This window comes from Schistocerca americana, chromosome 6, assembly GCF_021461395.2.
Source record: "Schistocerca americana isolate TAMUIC-IGC-003095 chromosome 6, iqSchAmer2.1, whole genome shotgun sequence".
Taxonomy (NCBI): domain Eukaryota; kingdom Metazoa; phylum Arthropoda; class Insecta; order Orthoptera; family Acrididae; genus Schistocerca; species Schistocerca americana.
This window is the reverse complement of record NC_060124.1, coordinates 400,778,093-400,799,740: the sequence shown is the minus strand read 5'-3', so window position 1 is coordinate 400,799,740 and position 21,648 is coordinate 400,778,093. Positions and strand designations below refer to the sequence as shown.

At 36.6% G+C, this 21,648-nt stretch overlaps 1 protein-coding gene across 1 annotated transcript in view; it reads left to right on the top strand.

Moving 5' to 3' along the window:
* Positions 1–21,349, top strand: part of LOC124620170 (limbic system-associated membrane protein-like) — a 65,506-nt gene extending 44,157 nt beyond the window's left edge. The window contains exons 7-8 of the mRNA XM_047146840.1: positions 11,159–11,432; positions 17,814–21,349. Coding sequence (XP_047002796.1) covers positions 11,159–11,432; positions 17,814–18,061 — 522 coding nt within the window. The 3' untranslated portion in view covers positions 18,062–21,349. The remainder of the gene's footprint in view (positions 1–11,158; positions 11,433–17,813) is intronic.
* The last annotated feature ends 299 nt before the right edge of the window (positions 21,350–21,648 follow it).

The following is a 21,648-nucleotide window of genomic DNA, read 5'->3' as shown; positions in this document are numbered from 1 at the left end:
AAATAGTAAATCCCTAGCAAACCAAATAAATATGGGCTGAAAATATATGCTCTGATGGATGCCGGAGGGATTCCATTGGCCTTGGAGCTTTGATCAATTTTAGTGATTTCAGCTGTTTCTTGACTTAACTGATATTAATATCTCCAACACTCATCTTTGGAGTGGTGTGAGAATTAAATTGGGGCAATACTACTAAATATCTGAGAACAGAGTTTAATGTTTCGGTCTTTTCTTTGTTACCCACACCTTCAGTACCCTGTCTCATCCATGAGTGTCTGGACACTAACTTTGGACCACTGACTGCCTTTACATATGACCAGAATTTCTTTGGGTTTTGTGAGAGATCTTTTGATAACAACCTGCTATAGCAGTCATTGAAGGCTTCATGCATTGCTTTTTTGCCAGTCAAATGTGCTACATTCAGCATCTCCCTAGCTGTAGTCCTTTTTTTACTGATTATGTAGTCTTTCTTTAGAAGTTGTTTACAGTGACTGTATCTGTGGAGGGTCCCTATTATCGTCAACTGTTCCACTAGGTCCATATCTACCAAGTATGTGATCCAGTATTCTTCTAAACCTAAGCCACAGATCTTCTACCTGTTTCTCTCCAGATATAAATGTTTTGAGTTAAATACTGAGGTACAACACTACTGCTTCTTTACATATTTGCAGTTTACTTAACAGTTAAATCTTTCTACATGTTTTGGTTGTCCTTTGTACTTTAGCAATCATTGTTGCTGCAACCGCCTCATGGTCACTGATACACTTCTATGTGGACATGATTATCAGCAGTTGCTCTTCGTCAGAGACAACTGGAACAGGAAAAGGGGCAAGTGACTCTGTTTTACTATACTGTGGAGTACAGATGTAGAAGTAATTCTATTTGTTGCTATTAGAGCCTATATGCATCCATCATGACTGGGCTTCCAAACAATTTCTTCTATATAGTTTTCAGAGAAGGTATTTAGTAATATTTTGCAGTATGTCTTGTCATGCCCACTAGTCACAAAGCTGTAATTTTCCCAATTGATTGTTGGTTGATGAAAGTGCCTTCCAATTGTGACAGCATTGTTGGTGAACTTCTGTACTAGTGAAGCTAAAGCTTTCAGTTACATCTGGAGGTCAGTTTGTTGGTCAATAGAAGGCTCCAGTTATATGTTATGCCCAACCAGCCTTGCCCAAGTGGTCTTCCATGCTGTTAATTTCTATTTCTGTGGATTTGAGTTTCCAGTCTGCTGCAACAGGTTTCATGTGGAACCATTTTATCCATGGAGCAAGCTTGACTGATAGATTCTATGTCATCCAAATGAAGCAGAAGTGATTCATCTGCATCAAACAAGAATTATAGTCCTTATCTCTGGAACATAAACTTAATAATATCAAATATGTCAATGCAAAAGTTAAAGTTTGTGAACTGACAAAGAAGTTTGCTCTACCAGAATCAACAGTCAGAACAATTACAAAATGTACAAATAAAAATCCTGAAGCTGTGAAAAATGTTCATTAAAGTATTACTCATAAATATTACACTATTTTTGCTCAGATGAAAACAATGATAAAATTATGGTAGGATAAACAAGTAAGAGTGAAAAACTGTCCTGCTGATCAGGACACAGTTCTCTCTGAAGCTAAGCTGATTTGTGAGAGACTGAAAGATGAACCTGGAGAGGTGGCCAAAGATGAAATGTTTAAAGCTAATAATGCTTGGTTTAGCCAATTCAAAAGTTGTTGTAAATGGCATCACAGAAATCAGAGAGATGGCAAGCATTAATAAAAAGACTGTGTCGCTCTGTCCAGAGAAACTCTGGAGGAGGTGCCCATACCAACTAAACTATATTGAACATGAGTGAAACTGATCTGTTCTAGAAGAATATGCCTAAAAGAACTTTTATCACTCATAAAGAGAAAACCTTCACAGGTTTTAAAGCCACCAAAGTCAACTGACAGTGATGACTGACACAACTACAGCTGGTGATCGTAAATTAAAATCTCTCTTAGTTTATTGTTCAGAAAATCTAGTGGTTTTAATAAATGCATGTAAGTCCATGATTAGGAAGTTGAATGACAGAGCTTGGATGACAGCTTCCCTTTTTGAGGACTTGCTTGGTCATCACTTCATATCTGAAGTCAAACAGTACTGCCGACTGAAACAAATCCCATATGAAGTGATACTATTAATCAGCAACACACTAGGTCATCCTGCTGTTACTCTAATGTGACCCACATGTGAAAGTTGTATATTTGCCACCAAATACAACCTGCTTCCTTCAGCTGATAGACCAGGGAGTCATTAAAATATTTAAAGCTTACTACAGAGATGATCATTTGCACATATACATGAAGCTATGAGACTTGACAACAAGCTCTCTGTTAAAGATTTCTGGAGGCAATTCAATGTTTTAGATGCCATGAGAATTACTGGACAATCTTGGAATGACATTTGACAACAATCTTTAAATGGCATCTGGAAAAACTGTGTCTATTTTTCTTTTCTCCGCCTCTTAAACCCAGGGAAAATCAGCACCAAATCCTGATCAAACTGGTAATGTGACTGAAGAAGTGATCAGTCTTGCCAGACAGTTAAATTTAGAGGTGGATGGTGATAATGATCAAGAACTACTGCATTCACACAGTCAGGAGCTGACAGTTGACAAGCTTATAGAAATGTGTGAACAAGAGCAAAACATTGAACAACCTGATTTTTTAGGCCCATTTCAATCCAAATATCAAATGACAGTTGCCATGTCTCAGTGCAATTGGAAAAGGGTTACAAATTTTAGAAAAAATATACTCCAACCAAATATAAAACAGGGAATAAAAAAATTATTAGTATGCTGTGAGGAAATTTTGCATGAGAAGAAAAAAATTTGATTTGTCAGACAAAATTGTTGGATTTTAAGAAGCCTTTTACATCACAGTAACTCTGTTTTAGATCGTTGTAATGCATAATACTGTACTGCAATATAATTTATTGTATTGTTGACCATTTCATTAAACATTTTACTTCTAAATTACATTGTTTTCTCTAGTCTCTGATCCTAAATAAACATAATTTTTATGTATTTACACAAAGTTGGACACCAACTTATGCGAATTCAGCTTACGTGGTTATTGAAAGGTACCAACTATCCCGTAAGTTTGGGGATATAACTGTATATGTAAATTATCCTCAAAACTCTCAAATCCATCAGTTTTGTTTTCTAAACAGACTTCTGTACCTATGTGAGCTCTACTGTTCATTTGGGTTTATTTCATACTCTGACATTTTGTTGCCAGTTCTTCTGAAGTTAACAGACTAGGGATTGTACAACTTGTTTTGACACAACTTTTTACATAGAAGGCACGTGGATGACATAAATGAAGATTAGAAAGCAATTCTCCTGCCACAATCTCTCTTCAAACTTGCTGAAAAATTTGTATGTAATAAATTTCCCCCCTATTTTAACAAGAAATAGATAGTAAGTAAAAGCTACTGGAAACATGATCATTTGTCAGTGCATTGTCCATCTATCAGAAAATTACTAAATTATGAACTTTCCTATAAATCATCCTCTAAAGCTGCCAAAAACACCAGCTGTATCTCACATATCTTAAAACTGACGTTTCCCATTTTATAACTGTGTACATTACTGACAGTGTTATCTGCACAACATTCGCACACTGTTTGTGTGTACACAGTACAACAGAATTTATAACTAATGTTGGCACACAAACCAGGTAAAGAGGATTGTAAGGTTTGGCTTCATAAAATCATCTGTAGTTTGGAAGCAAAATACTATATGTTTCATCACTGTGAAGGATGTCCAGGAACATAAGCTCTGAAAATAATCTGGGTGATGCTTTTGAACTGAAAATAGTAATCCTGGAGATATCTCACCAATTAAGCAATTTATTCACACTGACTGGCATGAACCTGAAACTACATAACTGAAACTGGTAGGATTTATTGAAGAACTAGTAACATTTTTTTTCTATCTTTCTAACCATCACTACATGATAAGAATGAAAGTAAGCTTTCCAAATAACTAAAGCCGATTTCAAGTTGGGTGAGTTGGTTGTACAGATAGTCATTGTTGAATACACAGGAAATAAAAATATATTTATTTGAATACATACTGGCTATTTATAGGTTTTTCTGTAAAAATAACTAATTGTTTCTGTTCAAGAATTCCTAAACTATATAAGAGGTACTAAGGAGGAAAGTCTTGAATTTACATTTGGGAACACTTCTGCTCTACGTGAGACATTTTATTTCGATGGGTATACTGTCAAACAGTTTTACAGCTGCATGTTTCACTGTAACATTGCACCCATTTGCCATTTACTACATAGGTAATGAATCAGTGATTACCTAATGAATCAGCAATTGCATAATGAATCAGTGATTGATCACATGATACAGTTGCAGCGCATGTCTTTTTGGATCAACTGATCAAGTTACTTAAGTGCACCAACATGGAAGAAGGATATTCAATATTTTGATGATGGTTCTGCTGCCCCATGTAAACATTTTAAGAACTGTCTTAATTTTTTTGTGAAGGGGGTTTTAATGTTGAAGCAGAATGGAATTTTCTCAAACTAGCCATACAAATCACCATGTGATGGATTTGGAAGTACAGTTAAACATTTAGTTGCACAAGCTAGCCTGTACAGGCTGGTAAACATGCCAGATTTTAATAGTGAGTTATTTATTTGAGTATTAAAGAGAATATTTATGTGGTACTGAATTCCCTTTTGCCACAAAACAAATAATTAAAAAAGCAAACTTTCCCCAGGAAACACTCTTCAAAAATGGATTTACAGTTTGGGTGCAAGGGATCATTACCATCTCCTGTAATTGGCTTTGATTTTCATTAACTGGGTGAAGTATACTATGTGACCGAGTTTACTGGCATGCTAAAGCAACAAACAAATACATTCTGCTTGGAGGGCCCTGCCCAAAATGCTTCAAATGTTCTCAGTTGGGGAGAGATCTGGCAACCTCCCTGCCCAAGGCAGGGTGTGTCAGACATGAAGAAACTCTCAGCAGAAACAGGCAGTAGAAACTCTCACTAAGTGTGGGTGGGCATTATCTTGCTAAAATGTAAGCCCAGCAGGGCTTGCCGTGAAGGCAACAAAAGGGGGCACAGAATATCATTAGCATACTATTGTGCAGTAAAAATGCTATGGATGACAACTAAATGGGTCCTGCTATTAAAAGAAATTGCACCCCAGAACATCACTCCTGTTTGTCACCCTGTATGATTGGCGAGTCAGGTAGGTATTCCACCATCTCCAGATCCATCTTCACTGGTCATCGAGACTCAGTTTGAAGCGGGACTCATAACTGAAGACAACTCTACTCCAGTCAATGAGATTCCAGGCTGAAGGTGTGACTGGAGATGCCCCAGACACAGGCGGGAGACCAACCTCACTGTTGCCAGGCATACGATACAAGGAGAAATTATGGTCTGGTGTGCCATTTCTTTTCACAGCAGGACTCCTTCAGCTGTCATATGCAGCATCCTTGCTGCACAGTGATAGATTGATGATACTGTACACCCTGTTTTGTTGCCCTTCATGGTAATCGTTCCTGGGCTTACAGTCCCATAACATAATGCCCACTCGCACACGGAAAAAGTTTCTACTACTTGTCTTTGGGCTTGCCAAACCGTACCTTGGCCAGTAAGGTCACTGGATCTCTCCCCAATTGAGAATTTTTGGAGCATTATGGGCATGACCCTACAACAATCTCAGGATTTTGATGATCTACTGCACCAATTGGTCAGACTTTGGCTTTATACCCCTCAGGGGGGACATCTAACAACTCTGTTCATCAGTGTCAAGCTAAATAACTTTTTGCATACGGTCCCGAGGTGAACCACTGGGTTATTTACTTGCTCCATTTGTGGAGTACTTTCACTTCAATAAGTCATCCAATATTTCTGAAACTCTAATCACTTGTTTGTCTGTACATGTACACCATATCTACTGATTTCAGTTCCATTTGGATAATTACTTCATAGTGGATTCCTCTCACCTGCTGCCCCTTCCCACTGCCCTGCCCTTAGTGTATGATGATGTTACTGAACTCCAGCTTGGTTAGTGTGTTGCTTGTGTACATTAATTTACAAATGGAAACAAATTTTTTGCACAGTAACTGAAATAACAAAAAGATGAAAATAAAGGTTTCAATTAAGATTTGGAATGTTAGCAAGTTTTCATATATATAATAGAGGGGAACATTCCACGTAGGAAAAATATATCTAAAAACAAAGATGATGTAACTTACCAAATGAAAGTGCTGGCAGGTCAACAGACACACAAACAAACACAAACATACACACAAAATTCAAGCTTTCGCAACAAACTGTTGCCTTATCAGGAAAGAGGGAAGGAGAGGGAAAGACGAAAGGATGTGGGTTTTAAGGGAGAGGGTATCTGACCATGGTGGGTTTTAAGGGAGAGGGAGAGGTATTCCCTCTCCCTTAAAACCCACATCCTTTCATCTTTCCCTCTCCTTCCCTCTTTCCTGATGAGGCAACAGTTTGTTGTGAAAGCTTGAATTTTGTGTGTATGTTTGTGTTTGTTTGTGTGTCTGTCGACCTGCCAGCACTTTCATTTGGTAAGTTACATAATTACATCATCTTTGTTTTTATATATATATATATATAATTTTTTTTTGAGTGCTTCAAAAAGTTAGTAAGTTTTCATTCTTTATAGTGTGCCCGTTGACAACTCAATATTTCTACTATTTGGTGAGTTCTCTCCTTTCTAAAGTATTTACACTTCACCAGAATTTTCCTTACCAAAGCCAGCAATTTCAAAATGCAGAGTGTACCATAATTAATGGTGTAAACAAATACAGTTGAAAGTGCATGATACTAGAAGCAGAAAGGTCTCAGTAAACATAGGGTCGAAAATGCATACCTTAAGAGCTACGAGCAATTTTTCATCTTCGATAATGTGAAACAAACCTCTTCTACTGCAAGTTCCTTGCTTTCCATATTTTAGGAAGTGGTAGTATGGACCAAAATAAGAAAAAAATGTCAAGCAAACATGAGCACTAAAACACACATTTTAAAAGTTACGAGCACTTGATCATTAGAAGAGATGTATTTCAAAGTAGCAAAGATGAACAAGTGCTCATAGCTCTTAAGGAATGCATTTTAGAGCACATGTTTACTGGACTTTTTTTTCTTGTTTTGGTCCTACCAATTCCCAAAATATGGAAAGCAAAGAACTTGCAGTAGAAGAGACTTGTTTCACAGCATCGAAGATGAATAATTGCTCGTAGCTCTTAAGGTATGCAATTTTGACCCTATGTTTACTGAGACTTTTTTGCTTCTAGTATTGTGTACTTTCAACTGTATACAGCTACGCCATTGATTATGATACACCCTATATATTATGTCATATATCGGCAAAATCTGGTACATCTGGTACACCTTATACTGATAGGCTTAAATTACTCTTTTCAATAGTGTGAACAGTAAATTTTAAGATACCTGGCATCAAATATAAGCAATATTTGATTTATATAACAATTTAGTAACTTTATAATCTGACAGCATATCAAATATATTTCTAGGGAAGTTTGTAATTCACTAATTTCTAATATGAAGACAATTCACTTACAAATTATCATGGTTCTATGGTATTTCATTTGCTTGTTTAATCCTTGTTAAAATATGGGTAACATAAATTGCAACAGAATTTTTAGACAAGTCTGAAGGGTGATTGTGTCATGGATTTTGTTTTCTGACCTACATTTGTGTTATTCCTGGGTTGTGGACAAAAAACTGTGTCATGGTAGCAAGTTTCAGAATCCTACCTCTATTAGGTAAGGAACAATGGTTTGCTAAACCTTAAGATTTTATTGTGTGCTTCCAGTTCCACAGAAAGTGAGCCTTTTGAAAATGGCTTTTTACACTAAGTTACAGATGTTTAGGTAAAACTTGGTAGAAGCTTGTGTAGGTCCCTTAGATACATTCTGTACAAATTTAATAAGTACATAAGGTAGTCAAACTGGGAATATCTTTCAGTGTTGATCACTTGACATGGAATGTCTTATTACCCAACATCTTGCATCTTTTAGAGATTCTTAGGTATAGGGACCACTACATTTATTCCTTAATGATATTTGTGGTTAATTATAAAAGCAAATTTATAATGAAATGTGACAGTCACAATCACAGTATTGGAAGTAAAGTGACTCTTGTCCTCATCTAGGGTTTAGGATGAAATTTTATATTCAGCTGAAAATAATCTAGAACAAATTGCTAGCAGACATCAAGCAGGAAATTGGAAATTCCCAGATGTTAAAAAATAAAGGAGTACCTTTTCAACCACTCCATTTATCAATTATCAGAATATTTGGACTTCAGGATGTAAATTACAGTTATCACTTACATTCATATTAACACTTTCAATGCTGCCCTCTTTACACCCGGCACTTGGCTGTGAACTGGCATATTTAATGAATGTTTGAAATTAGATGGCAAAGAACAGGAAAATGATAGGAATATGGTTCTTGCATCATTTAAAAGGAAAGAGTAAGAGCTTTACATGATAGTGAGTTTACTGTACAATATAAAATACAAATGGGTGTAATAATTAAAAAAAGAAAACACAAAAATATCGTGGATAAAAAAGTTTTATATGATCTCTCTCCTGAGTAACGCCATTATCACTGTATCTAAATTTAAAACAAAATATCACTTCACTGTCTAACTGCCGGTACCTGTAAACTAGAGTATTTTAATAGTTCAGATGTAGTTAGCCTTCATGTGAAAATCCTGGAAACACTGTGCGACGCAAAGGCCAATGCCACAGTCCTTGCACCACCATCTACTTCCTTCCTGATGCGCTTACCCGTCTCTTTCTTCCCCCTATCTGAACATACTTTGCAGTACCTAGTAGTATTCACCTTGTTTGCAGTGGGTGGGACCTTCTCTGCAAAGTGCCTTGCAAATGTCCTCTCAATTTGTGAGGATGAAGCGGCTTGTTGCTGAAAAATATTTCCGCCCTTCTCAGCCAATTTCTTCCCCACTCTGTGAATAAAGTCTACTAGTAATACATTCTACCTAGTGTTCTCTTTATATAAAATAAAACTGTTGACAGTTGACACTATAAACAAGTGGAAAAACAGCTTTTACCACAACTCAAAGTTTTTCGGGCAAACAGGCTCTTCAGTTTATGAACAATTGAGACATATACATACCTGAATCGTCACTTATACTTTCGTCTGGAGAGTATGAATCCTCTTTGTCAGAATCATCAACTTCAGATCCTTCATCTCCATAAAGAATATGTAAGATCTCTGCCTCCGTCAACTCGCTGCATGATATTTTCGCAATCGTAAACACCTGTGAATGAACTGCAGATAACTTCGACTTTGCAGTGCTCACAGCCGCTCCCAGGATGAGATAGCCAATAAGTGCTTGCCTCTTGCGGAAGAAGAATGAAATACATCCACATTAGTTGATGAAACTGCTTTGGAGACGCGCTAAACGCACTTACGGAGCCAAATAAAGGCTCGCCCGTACGGTATACGGGCGCCGTCGCCAATGTCAGGGCGGCCGCGCCCGTATGGCGTACGGGCACCGTGCCATAAGTGTTAAACAGATATTAACTTTAGCACTGTACAGACAGCTGACAGTGACTCCTGAAACCAGTAAAAATGCTTAGTACACAGTAGTGGGTGAAAACAGTAATCAAGTAATGTAAGGGGAAGAGTACTGCTATTCTCAAAGCAGCTGTTTTTCCACTGATATAAACAATATTCTCACTTGTAAATAAAAAAAGGAGCAGTCTGTAAGCAATTTCAGTGATTAATAATGTAAAATGTTTACCACAAGATTTAGGTGTTGTCAGTATGCAATGACTGCTTCTTCCTGTTGATACATAACTTGACTCATTACACATAAATTTATTTATTTATTTAAATTTTTGTATTTAGTCATGAAGATTATGGCCTTTGCAAACACCAAATACATATAGGTTATGGGTAGTAATTACAGCAATCAAACAATGTTTATCAAAACACATTATCATGTTTACACATATTAGTACAACAAGAATCATTAGTTTACCACATACTACGCATAAACTCCATGTTTTATAAAATGATCTTGTTGATTAGAGAGAGAGGAAAAAAATCACTTGAAACACCTTATATCTATCTCCGTTGTGCACTGTGATGAAATAAATCAGTGTGCTCTTAATGTTACTGCTTCATAATTCATTAAGTGTATACAGACACCTTCCAAATTTTTTTGAGCTGTTTTGTTATGGACGATTATTGCACTCATGTGAGGCCACTAATGTATGGGCTCTGGTATATCATTTTTAATTTAATCATGTATCTAAGATAGTTGTGTTTGGACTTGGTGTTGTGGTCATGCATATTACTAGATTTAATCACAGCTTTCTCAGAAACAAAAAAAAATGTAATTAATTTAAGGTACAAGGATTAGTTGGTGAAGTATATCTGTTGAATGAAAACTTCAAAGCAAGAATCTTTACAGCCCATTTGATGTATAATCCTTAACCTTCTTTCTTATGGCAGCAGTACTCTGTTACGGTGTACATCTGCAGCAAATCCCCATATTTCTATACATATAGATACAGACTGTCACATAATACATAGTTTTCAAATTGTTGGTGGGCATCATTTTAGACAACTGGCTAAGATACAGGCCATTATTGAATTAACTTTACACAGTGTTAATATAGCTAATCCACTTAAGTTTTGAGTCCAAATGGATTTAAGATTAAAATAAGAATATATGAATAGTAGTACCAACTACCTATAAGTTGATGTAGTACTGTAATGTTGAGGTGATGTTGTAGAGAGATTTGAAGCATCCTTGCAGTACAGACCTTTAAGCAAAGTTCCTCATTCCTTTGTACAGACATAAAGTTACACTATTACATTTAATAATTTTCCATCTGGATCTGTATGGTGGTGGTGATGGAGGAGGGGGAAGATCATGGGCACAGATTTGTGTTTTGAAATGTCTCGCATCTATAGCAGAATACGTATATTTCTGCATTGTTTATGATGTAGAGAAGTATGGAATGACTTATGAGAAATAAGCTACTTTTTTATACAAGTGTGTAATTTTCACAGACATAATCCACAAAAACTTACCAATTTTTATTTCTTTCCTTTGCAGTTGGTGATACACAATGCAAGTTCATTTGGTGAATACAAATGCATTGCTACAAATAATTTCGGTAGCCGGGAACAAACAATCCGCCTAAAGCAAGGAAATAAGCCAGAAGTTCCAACATTTAGCATTAAGGAACATACTGATGATACCATTGTTTTGGATATTACTGCACCAGACGCTGGGGATTTGAAGATACTTTCATACCGTGTTGAGTACATTCCAGTGCAGCAAGGAGCTTTGGCAAACTGGAATAATGCTAATGTTGTGGAATTGGAAGGTAATCATCAACTTGTATTCTTTCTCAACAAGTGAGATACACCCCAATTATATCTGTCATTGTTTAGGACTTTGCCTTTGGATAAAATGTCTTTTTTTATAATTATACCAGAGAAGGAAAGTTGCTACTCACCATATAGCGGAGATGCTGAGTCACGACAGGCACAATAAAAAGATTCACAAACTCATAGCACACATCTGCAGTCTCAGAGAGCTGAAACTACACTGTGTCGTTTCAGCTCTCTGAGACCGCAGATGTGTGTGCAAGTTGCATGTGTGTGTGTGTGTGTGTGTGTGTGTGTGTGTGTGTGTGTGTGTGTGTGTGTGTGTCTGTGTGTCTACTGCTGACAAAGGTCTTAATGGCTGAAAGCTATGAGTGTGTGAATCTTTTTATTGTGCCAATCGTGACACAGCATCTCTACTATATGGTGAGTAGCAACTTTCCTTCTCTGGTATTGTTACATTCCATCCTGGATTTTCCAATGTTGGATTATTTTATAATTATCATTATTAATTATCTGCCATGAGGATTTAATGGCTCAATAGTCATCAATGAAATCTCAACAATGTCTTTCTTACTTCTTACCATACATGACTCAATGCAGACACAGAGAATAGTGTCAACATAAAAAAATGCCATAAACATTTTACAAAATCAGAAATACATGCAAATTGTGATCTTCTGCACTTTCTCAGCAACACATATTTTGTAGCTGCCTATTTGCTTATTACTATCATTAAGTATCCAGTAAATCTTCCCATTCCTCAAGCCCTCCCAGGGGCTCACCATTCTTTGGTGAGCACATGCTTCACTACCATGGGGCACCAGCCTTTGCAGCACTACTTCCTCTTCTGTGCTGAAAACCTACATTTCGACTATCTCTTACCTCCTCCGACTTTCCGTCAGATGGTCCTTTTGCTGCAGATGCTGCTTAGACTTGGTTCATCATTTTGGTCTTGATTTCCATTTTCACTCCCAGTGCTATCTTCACCTTCCATTAACAATTAAAGCGACTCCTTACTGGATTTGACCTGCCATCTTCTCCAAATTTTACAGACATGTGTGTCGTGCTGGAAGGTCGCCCACTGTGGTGTATGCTCCACCTCTGTGCCCTTCCACTCCAGCACCCTTGCTTCGTGTTGTCGTAGTATGCCCAAAACCCACCACGGTAGCCACCCCATGAAGGTAGGGGGGAGGGGTGGAGTCATAGTGTGTATAGTCCCCCGGCCACACAGGGATCGCAATGTTGGTGCCTGTGCTGCACACCCCGCATGTACCCCCATCAAGTATGTGCCCATTACTGGGGCATGGGGACTCCCAGCAATGGATTACTGGACAGGTAACCATTTCTGAGGCTGGGTGGCATCCATCGGGAGAGCCCCCACTCGGAGTTGGTAGTTGGTGGTACAATGGCAGATAGTTCGCACATGAAGCAACTTAAACTTTCTCCCACTGGTGGTCTCATGCCCTCTTTGAATGGAAAGACCTTTTATGATGCAACAAAACATAATCCCAACACTTTCCCTTCCATGGCCATACTGTGGGAGGAACAGAGGACTAGATGACAAGGAGCAAAACACTTCCCCTAATGCCTGGTCCATACCAGGACTGATGGAGACACTCATTTGGCTACAAAGCCATCAGTTTTTGTCTGACACATTGAAGACAAATACAGGGAAGTTGCAGCCATCTCTAAGATGAAGAGCAATTTCCTCCTGATTAAAACGTTATCTCTGACATTCACAGGTGCTGCTCTCTTGTGAAAAGTTGGGTGATATTCCTGTGACTGTCACTCCCCACAAGAGTCTCAATGTGGCCCAGGGCATCATCCTTATCATGATTTTCTTTTACAATTTGACAATGAGCTGCATGCCAACTTGTGATGGGGTGTGCACTTCATCCATTGTGTCCATAGGGGACCAAGAGAAAACAGAGTTGCTACCACAGCCTTCATCTTGGCTTTTGAGGGTGATACTCGTACATTGCCTGAGAAAGTCAAAGTGAGAATCTATCAGTGTGACGTGAAACCCTATGTTTCTCCTTTTGTGAGATGCTTCAAGTGTATGAAGTTCAGACATAAGTTTTCTCATTGCACAGCTACCCCTGTCTGCAGAGATTGTGAACATCCATTGCAAATTAACATTCTCTATATCCCTCCCTTCCTCTGTGTAAACTGTGGTGAGCTCCATTCTCCCTACTCTCCAGATTGCTCTGTTTTTAAGCATGAGAAGGAAATACAGGTGTATTAGACCCTGGACAACCTCACACATCAAGTGCCCAGAAAAAAGTATGAGCATCTGAACCCCATACAAACGGCACAGTATTACATTACAGCCACATCATCATCACTTTCTGTGTCAGTGCTGCTTTCCTCTGGTACGCCTCAGAGCCTCCACTAATGCCTGCCCCCAGGTGGTTGCTGGCTCTTCTGGTACTCCCACAGCACTCACTCCAAGAGCATTGGCTCCCCACCTGCCAGAGAGACCGGTCGCCATCCCCCACCTGGACGTACCTCATCCTTCTCTGGCTTCTGTAGCTAGGAAGAGATCCAAAATCTATTCTTGGCTAGCCTTGACAGGCATCTGGGTTCAGAAGTGGTATATGCCAATAGCTCAACAGTTAACATATGAACAGGCTTTGGACACACACATGCACGGTGCAGGGAACTCCACTCTCTGAGAAATGGCTGCATTGACTTCACTGCTGAATTGATGTCCATCAAACTAGCCCATAGCCATATTCATTCTTGCACTGCAAGAGTCTCCTAATCCGTAGCGACTCCCTTAGCAGCCTTCAGGCTAAAGACCAGTGCTACTCTCCTAGTTCACTGGTTACGGCTGTACGGAATCTTGTTTCACCTCCATCAAGCTGGACACCCACACCTTTTCGTTTGGAACTTTGGTCATGTAGGAATTTTGGGGAATTAATGAACTGACTGGTTGGCCAAGCTGGCCAGGAAATGGGTATGGCGTCAGTCGCTGCAAGTCTGGAACTCAGAATGGTCTGCCCTGATCTCCCCAAACAAACCAATGACAATTAAGGAGACCATGATCATGGATTTCCACTGTACTGTTTGAAGGATAATCTGCAGACATTATTATTGATTCCAGATCATGTTTTAAGTAAAGTTGTTTCTTTTATTACATTCTGGTTATACACCTGTGCTACATAAGCTCTTACATATTAACTAGTGCAACACATTCTTATTCTTAAGAAAGACATAATACCATGACTTAAGACTCTTACTAATGTACCTGGACAAGAGTAGTAAGCATTCAAGTAGATACGAGTTCACACAGATATGCCCTCAAGTTTCGTGATTTATACTTCCCCATGCCACGTCTTTTTACATGTTTTGATTTGTTAATAGCTATCACAAAAATTACTTTTGCAGCTTGAGAAAATATAAGGGGTGTGGCAAATACCAGTGGCCCAGAAAACAGAGTTCCAGGCAACAAAGAAATACAGCACAGAAACGGAAATACAGTACTAACCTGACAACAGCAGATGTTGAAAGTGACCACCATTCATCTCTTGGCACCCTGGTCAGCAAATTGCTGAAGGTGAACTGAAGCCGGATTGCTGGAATTGTTGCAGACTCATCTGAAATGTTCTGCTGCAGTTCTTGAAGACTATGACACTTGTTGCAATGCTCATTAGACTTGAGAGTTCCCCACACAAATTAATCACCCACTAACAAATGAGGTGCCCTGAGTGGTCAGCTTGGAGCATGATCAGACTGACTCTGCTAGCAAATCTGTCAGGAATGACGGTTGTGTAAATGTGCTCCAAGGTTTGGTCAGTCGTATGGGCAGGAGCAACTGCTTCATCCTGTTGGAAGTAACTGTAGGTCTTTTCCTCCCGTGTCATAGCTGCCACAAATTCACACCCAATCATATCCACTCATCTGGGTCACTTTTATTTGCCCCACCCATACTTTTCTACAGAGAAAAAACAAGCAATAAGGGAAATCCTTCTTTGAAAACCAGAAGATTCCATTTTCTATTTCTCTCTTCCATATGCTTTTCATTGTTCGCCATTCCTTTCCTTTCCTGTTTAATTAGGTAGATGAATGGAAAAGGAGCAATACAATCCACACTTCACTATTATTCTGAGAAGCACGTATAACTTGCCTAACAATACTGCTTTCTTACCTGAATAATATAGAGGAACAGTGTAGTAACAGTAAATTAACACGTTTTTGCCATTGTGTCTTGAAACAAGGCTAGTCAATACGATTGCACTACTACTTGCAGCCAGCATGGTAAAACTCTGTGTGTACACTCTTCAATGATGCATACCTGTGGCTGAACTTTACTTACTGTACTATTCAAAACCTTCTATTAATTGTGGTGTACAATGGTAGCAAACATAAAATGGTTCATGGATGTCCACAGCCATAGGATTGGAGTCCCTGCTCAATTTGATACATACAAATATGAGTAACAGGTAAGCCAGGCATAAGAGCATTCAAAAATTTAATGCCCATACTGACAGATATGATGTTTCATTAAGAAAGCTGGTGTCAAAAGTGCATTTTGAGTGTGTTAGGAGCTTTGAGGAGGTCACTGGATGTGACTGAGAATGAAATAATGTTAAATGTTCTTCAGTCCTTTATTGTTCTTACAAATGTTACAATAAAAGTTGAAAATAAGCACCATTAACTTCATTGCACAGCTTCGATCAACAAAGTTGGGTGTCCTGTGTTTGATGGAAAGTGTGCTGTGTGTTCTGTACGTGTGCAGCCACTGCAAGAATTCTCACAACTAATTCATCCTCTGAGTACACAGGACTGAAAGTAGAAGTTTACACTGCACATACTGGTTTTTCAAGGTCTGTCACAGTGACATCATTCTGTAATCGCACTCTCCTTCTGATACAATGGGATACCCCATCCAATAATTTTAGCAGGTGCTCTTGTAAAAGCAGTCTGTAAACTTGCTACCTGAATCAAGGAGGCAACAAGTAGGGCCCAAGTAAGTAGTTGCCCACACTACAGATCCAAATGTTTACTGAAAATTGTCTGTGATGACTTCATGTAAGTGTTACACATGGGTTATTATCTGACTATATATGAGAGTTATGATAATTGTGCAGGCTTTCCTGTGTAAATTGAGTCTCATGGACCAATGAAAATTCTGGGATGTCACAATGCTTTGTACCTCAGATCAACTTTGGTGTAATGATGTTTGAAGAAAGTACATTTTGCTTACCTCCTTCTCAACTGATGTAATTAAGTTTCATGTGACCTTTGTGCTGACTCATTATGCATTTGCAACACCTGGTTGCTTAACAAACTATTTTTGTTGTTAGCTTGAGTATAATATTTGTCACTTTGAGTATTGAATTTTTTACAATGAAATAATGTTAACTAAAACAATTGTTATCAAAGAACACGTGGAAATACTCCATAGTTCTACAGTTTTACAGATTATTATGGGTGAGCATCAGTTGCAACACACACACACACACACACACACACACACAGACACACACACACTCATGCACAAAATCACTTCATAAACCTATGTGTTTCTAGACTAGTGGATTTTAGGTGTAATTTTCTCTTTGTATCAAACAATGAGGAGCAGTGGGCTGACACTGCATCAGTTGCCACTGCAGCATGCTAAATATTCAGTTTGATTATTGTTACTAAAAGAAAAGGCAAAATAGATATGCGGAAATTACCATTACTACAGAATCACTGTGTTTTTAGTAATATATTGTGAAATTATAATTTGGAATGCATGATATAGAGCAATCCGTTAGATTACATGTAGCATTGTTTGTGTTAGTAGCCTTCAACAGTATTTGATAAGTTATCAGTAGCAATAAATTAACACAAAAATTCAAAAATGCAACTTTCTAGCTTAGTTACTACATCAACATTAGTTATATTTGCCATGATGACACCGGGCAACAGTACTGAGTGCCATGGAGTGTGACATACATATTCATGTTAAAACATAATCAGAATGTCAGGAGTGCACACAAATGTAAAAATAATACTACCCAGTGTTCCAGTAATGCATCACTAAGCAGCAGAATCCCAAAACTCCTAGCAAATTAATTACTTACAGAATAATAAATGGATCCTGCCAAAATGACATGCAATGATCTGAATGCTGGTGATTAGCGACAGTTCCTTCTGTGAGACATTGTTATCCACAGAATAATAGAAAACTGGATGATATATCCTGTGTCATAAGTCAAAGCCAACATTAAATATGTACTCACTGCAAAAAGAAATATTTTAGACACAAAACAATCAAATTAAATGTTCAGAAATGAGTTTTGCTTAGTTGTTAAGTATTAACTGTTTTTTTAAAAAACTGAATTGATATTTATTTGAACATCTTCTAAATCACTTTTTGTTCTTAGCTTCACCATACAAAATAGAGGGACTCATGCAGGATACAAAGTATACTGTAAGGTTGGCTGCCAGAAATGAAGCAGGTCTGAGCGACTACACCAAAGAGCATTCTGTAACAACAGTCTCCAGAAAAACTCTGCTTTCATCAAGTTCTGCACGAAGTATGCATTTAGTGCACATCTCCTCATATCTCCTGGTGCTTTGTCACTTTCTTTCCAGAGTTGGCATATTTATGAACATTTTTATTCAGCTGTGAACATTCCCCCAGGTGTTCATATGTGATATGTGAGAAAAAGATTCGAGTGTGGCACTATAATGTTGAAATAGGGAAGTAAGCTGGTAAAGATAAAGATGTTTCTGTACTGCAGAGTTTCACTGTTGAATAATATTTGATGATTAATTCCTGAAACTCAATGATGGCAGTGTTTCAGTTTTTGTAGCTGTAATTGGTTTCACTAGTAAAAAACTCAGCTCTATACTTTAATTTCCTTAGGATTTAAATAATGATCTATCTCTTTCTCTTATTTATTTTAAAAAGGCAGCTAAAATTGTGATGTTGGATAGTTCTAAAATGAAAATTAAAATTGTGAAGTTATGGTATAAAACTGACGACCGCAGCAAATAAAAGACTGCACTAAAATCAAGAATTTTTCATAGATTTACACTCTTATGAGAAAAAAATCACACATTTTTCTCCTAGCGTGACTTCATTCTTTTTCTTTAATTGTGCAAATTGTGTTCTTCATTGAGGTTCTGTACTCAATTATTTTATTGACATCAGTTCTCTATAATGATGAAAGTGGAAATGCACTTAATTTCATCTTGTGTCTTGCCTTAGCTACGGTTTAACATGTGCCAAATGCAAATAATTTGTTGAAGAAAGAAATTTATGATGTTATTTGAAAAAAAATTAAATGAGAGGGACTAACACTTCTTCATTTATTTTTTGCCATAAAATTTTGTCTGTAAAAATTAATTAAAGAAGAATTTATTTACCAAAGGTACTGCTTGTAAGTAAACTCATATTTAAATTAGACATTCAAATACATTTTGTTTGTCTATAAAATTTAGTGTTTGATTCTGAAGTTTTGATTGATGCTATCTTTAAGTACTCGTGCTGTGATTAGACAAGATATACATTATTATTCACTGTAAATGTCTGTAACATTTCAGTTTTCTTATATTATGAAACTTACCTTGATGTATCCAGAGAAGCAGAAATAGATCTCTGAGCTAGGGGGAACATTTTCCATTCTTTTAATAAGTTAAGTCTCTGAATTTATTTATAATCTGATTCATACTCCCAAAAGGACCTTACACTGTGGCGCTCCCAGAGTTTATTCATATTTACAAGATTTGAAGATCAGAGATCAGACATCAATTTCCTAAAGCACTAAAACACACTTCACAAGAAAAACTGAAAAAAAAAAGTCATGGCACCTTTAAAGATTAGAAGATTCCAGAACTCGTTAAGTACCAAAAATTTATACTTAATTAACAAATTTGTCTGTAACTCAACACGCTGCAAAACAGATTGTAATCAAAATATTGCTGGTTCAAATCTCAGTAGTATCAAACTTTTCTTTTACGTCTTAAAAATTCCATACTTATTAACAAATGTATATGATAATTAACAAATACTGAATCATAAATTTCAATAAAAGCAACATTTTGTTTCTTTTTAATTACCATTTGCATGAAAATGTGAGCATTCACAATAAATTAAAATCTGGCACAAAAATGAGAAAGATCAATTTTTTTTTTAATTTCTAAGGGATGAACAGTGTTATTAATGGATACATATTTTTCATTTAAAAAGAAAGCAGATCTGTATCAAATTTTAGTTTATTTTCATATGATTAGTAATTAAAAAGATATGACAAGTAATTAATAGAAAAATGTTACTTTATTAAAAATTTGTAAATCAATAGTTGTTTATTAACATTTCTATATGATAACAACTATGAAATTGTAAATCAGTAAAAAAGTATTATGCTAATAGGAAGATAGTGGCTTCATGATTACAATCCAACTATACATTGTGTTTTCTTTCCCTACTGAAGAATTCGTTAACACATTACAAGTATTTTGTATTTAACAGCACTCAGAAATCTTCTAATCTTGAAAGGTAATTTTGTGAGGTTTTTTTTTATTGGAATTGTGCCATACTTCTTTAGGAAACTGACATCCAGGCACTGAGCCTCAACTCATATAAGTATGAACAAAATTGGAGAATCACCTTTGTCAGACCATGCGAAACTAGTTTAACTATATAAGCACAGGGAAAGTTATGTAGATATTAAGAAATGTTGAATGTGTTCCTGTGCATATGCTTGCATATACTATCTGCTTTGATGTATATTTTAAATGAGTGAAATGATATACCTGATTCAACAGGTGAGCTAGAGGCAAATGGATGTACATTAAAATTTCTGCAGTTTACAGTGTCCATGTTTATTCTGATCAGAAATTTTATGTGTGAGTAATGCCATATGGAAAACAAATATATCATCTTGTGTGTTATACTTAACACACCAAAAGGGCACTAAAAGATAGTTTCAGTTTGTCTCACATTTTATGGAAAAATAACATTGATGTTGCAGTGATTGCCTATTATTATTGTTAAATGGTGTATATAGATTATATATAAATGAATATAATACTTAATTTATTATCAAGTCAGAGTCAACTGTCTGCTGCATTTACATGGCAAAGAGCATCCACTCAATATTTGTTGTTTAGTTAACAACTGTTTTCCATCATACAAAAAGGAAGGATGATGTCAGAAATTAAACAGTCCTTATGCTATTGTACTATCTGTGATCATAGAGAAATGAAGTAAATACTAAAAAAGTTCTAAATTACAGTACATTAATTCACTCACAAATCAGAAAAGATGGTAAATTTTGAATCAGATAAGCATCTTCTCTCACAAAACACATTTAGCATTTATATTTTCTGTGTCTGGAAATAATAAAGATACAGTCAGTTACGTCTCTGAACAAAATAACAAACAGCAAATTTTATATCAGGTTGTGTTTTCTTTTCTGAAATCTGTTTTCATCAGTACTGTTTTACTTGTGTGTAAATCAATAGCATTTAAAAATAATACTGTACATTCACAGCATTTTTGAGCATTTCATCGATTTCATAAACTTTATATGTTCACAGTTCTTACAAAAAATTTAATTTTAAGAATATATATTGTTATAAATAAACTGGTATTCTGGTATTCATAGAACTGAAACATGTACTAATGTTCTCTATATCACAGGGAAGTGTAAAAATTCCTAGATGACAGGTTGTGCAATTGCTCACAATTTTCAACACATTGCTTTATTCAGTCAAAAAGTTTTAAGTATTTATAACTATCTTAAGTAATCTTAAAACGTATGTAGCAAACAGTTTAACAAAAATCTGAGGAATTATTTCTTCCATGATCATTCCATTACTGTTGAATTTGTAAAATATATAAGAATAACTCTTTATTTTTTAACTGTAAATATTGTAAAAAATCTGCAGTCCTTCTTTGCCTTATTGTTTAATGTCCATTTATGAATAAATATGTTTGGATAATAGCAAGTGACTGATTATTCTAATATTATAAAAGCCCCCCCCCCCATCCCAATTGCTTTCCAAGTATGCTGTAATCTCTGTTGTTGAATCATAAGCACTTTCTTTAATTTTATCCTGTGAATGGTGAATGGTTGGACATGTGGCCACAAAATCAGTATAAAAACATAAAATCTGAATCTTTTTCACAACTTCCTATAATTATTTTTATTATTATTGTGTACCAACCAATGAAATAATGAACAAATATCTTGCTGCAACTTTCTCAAA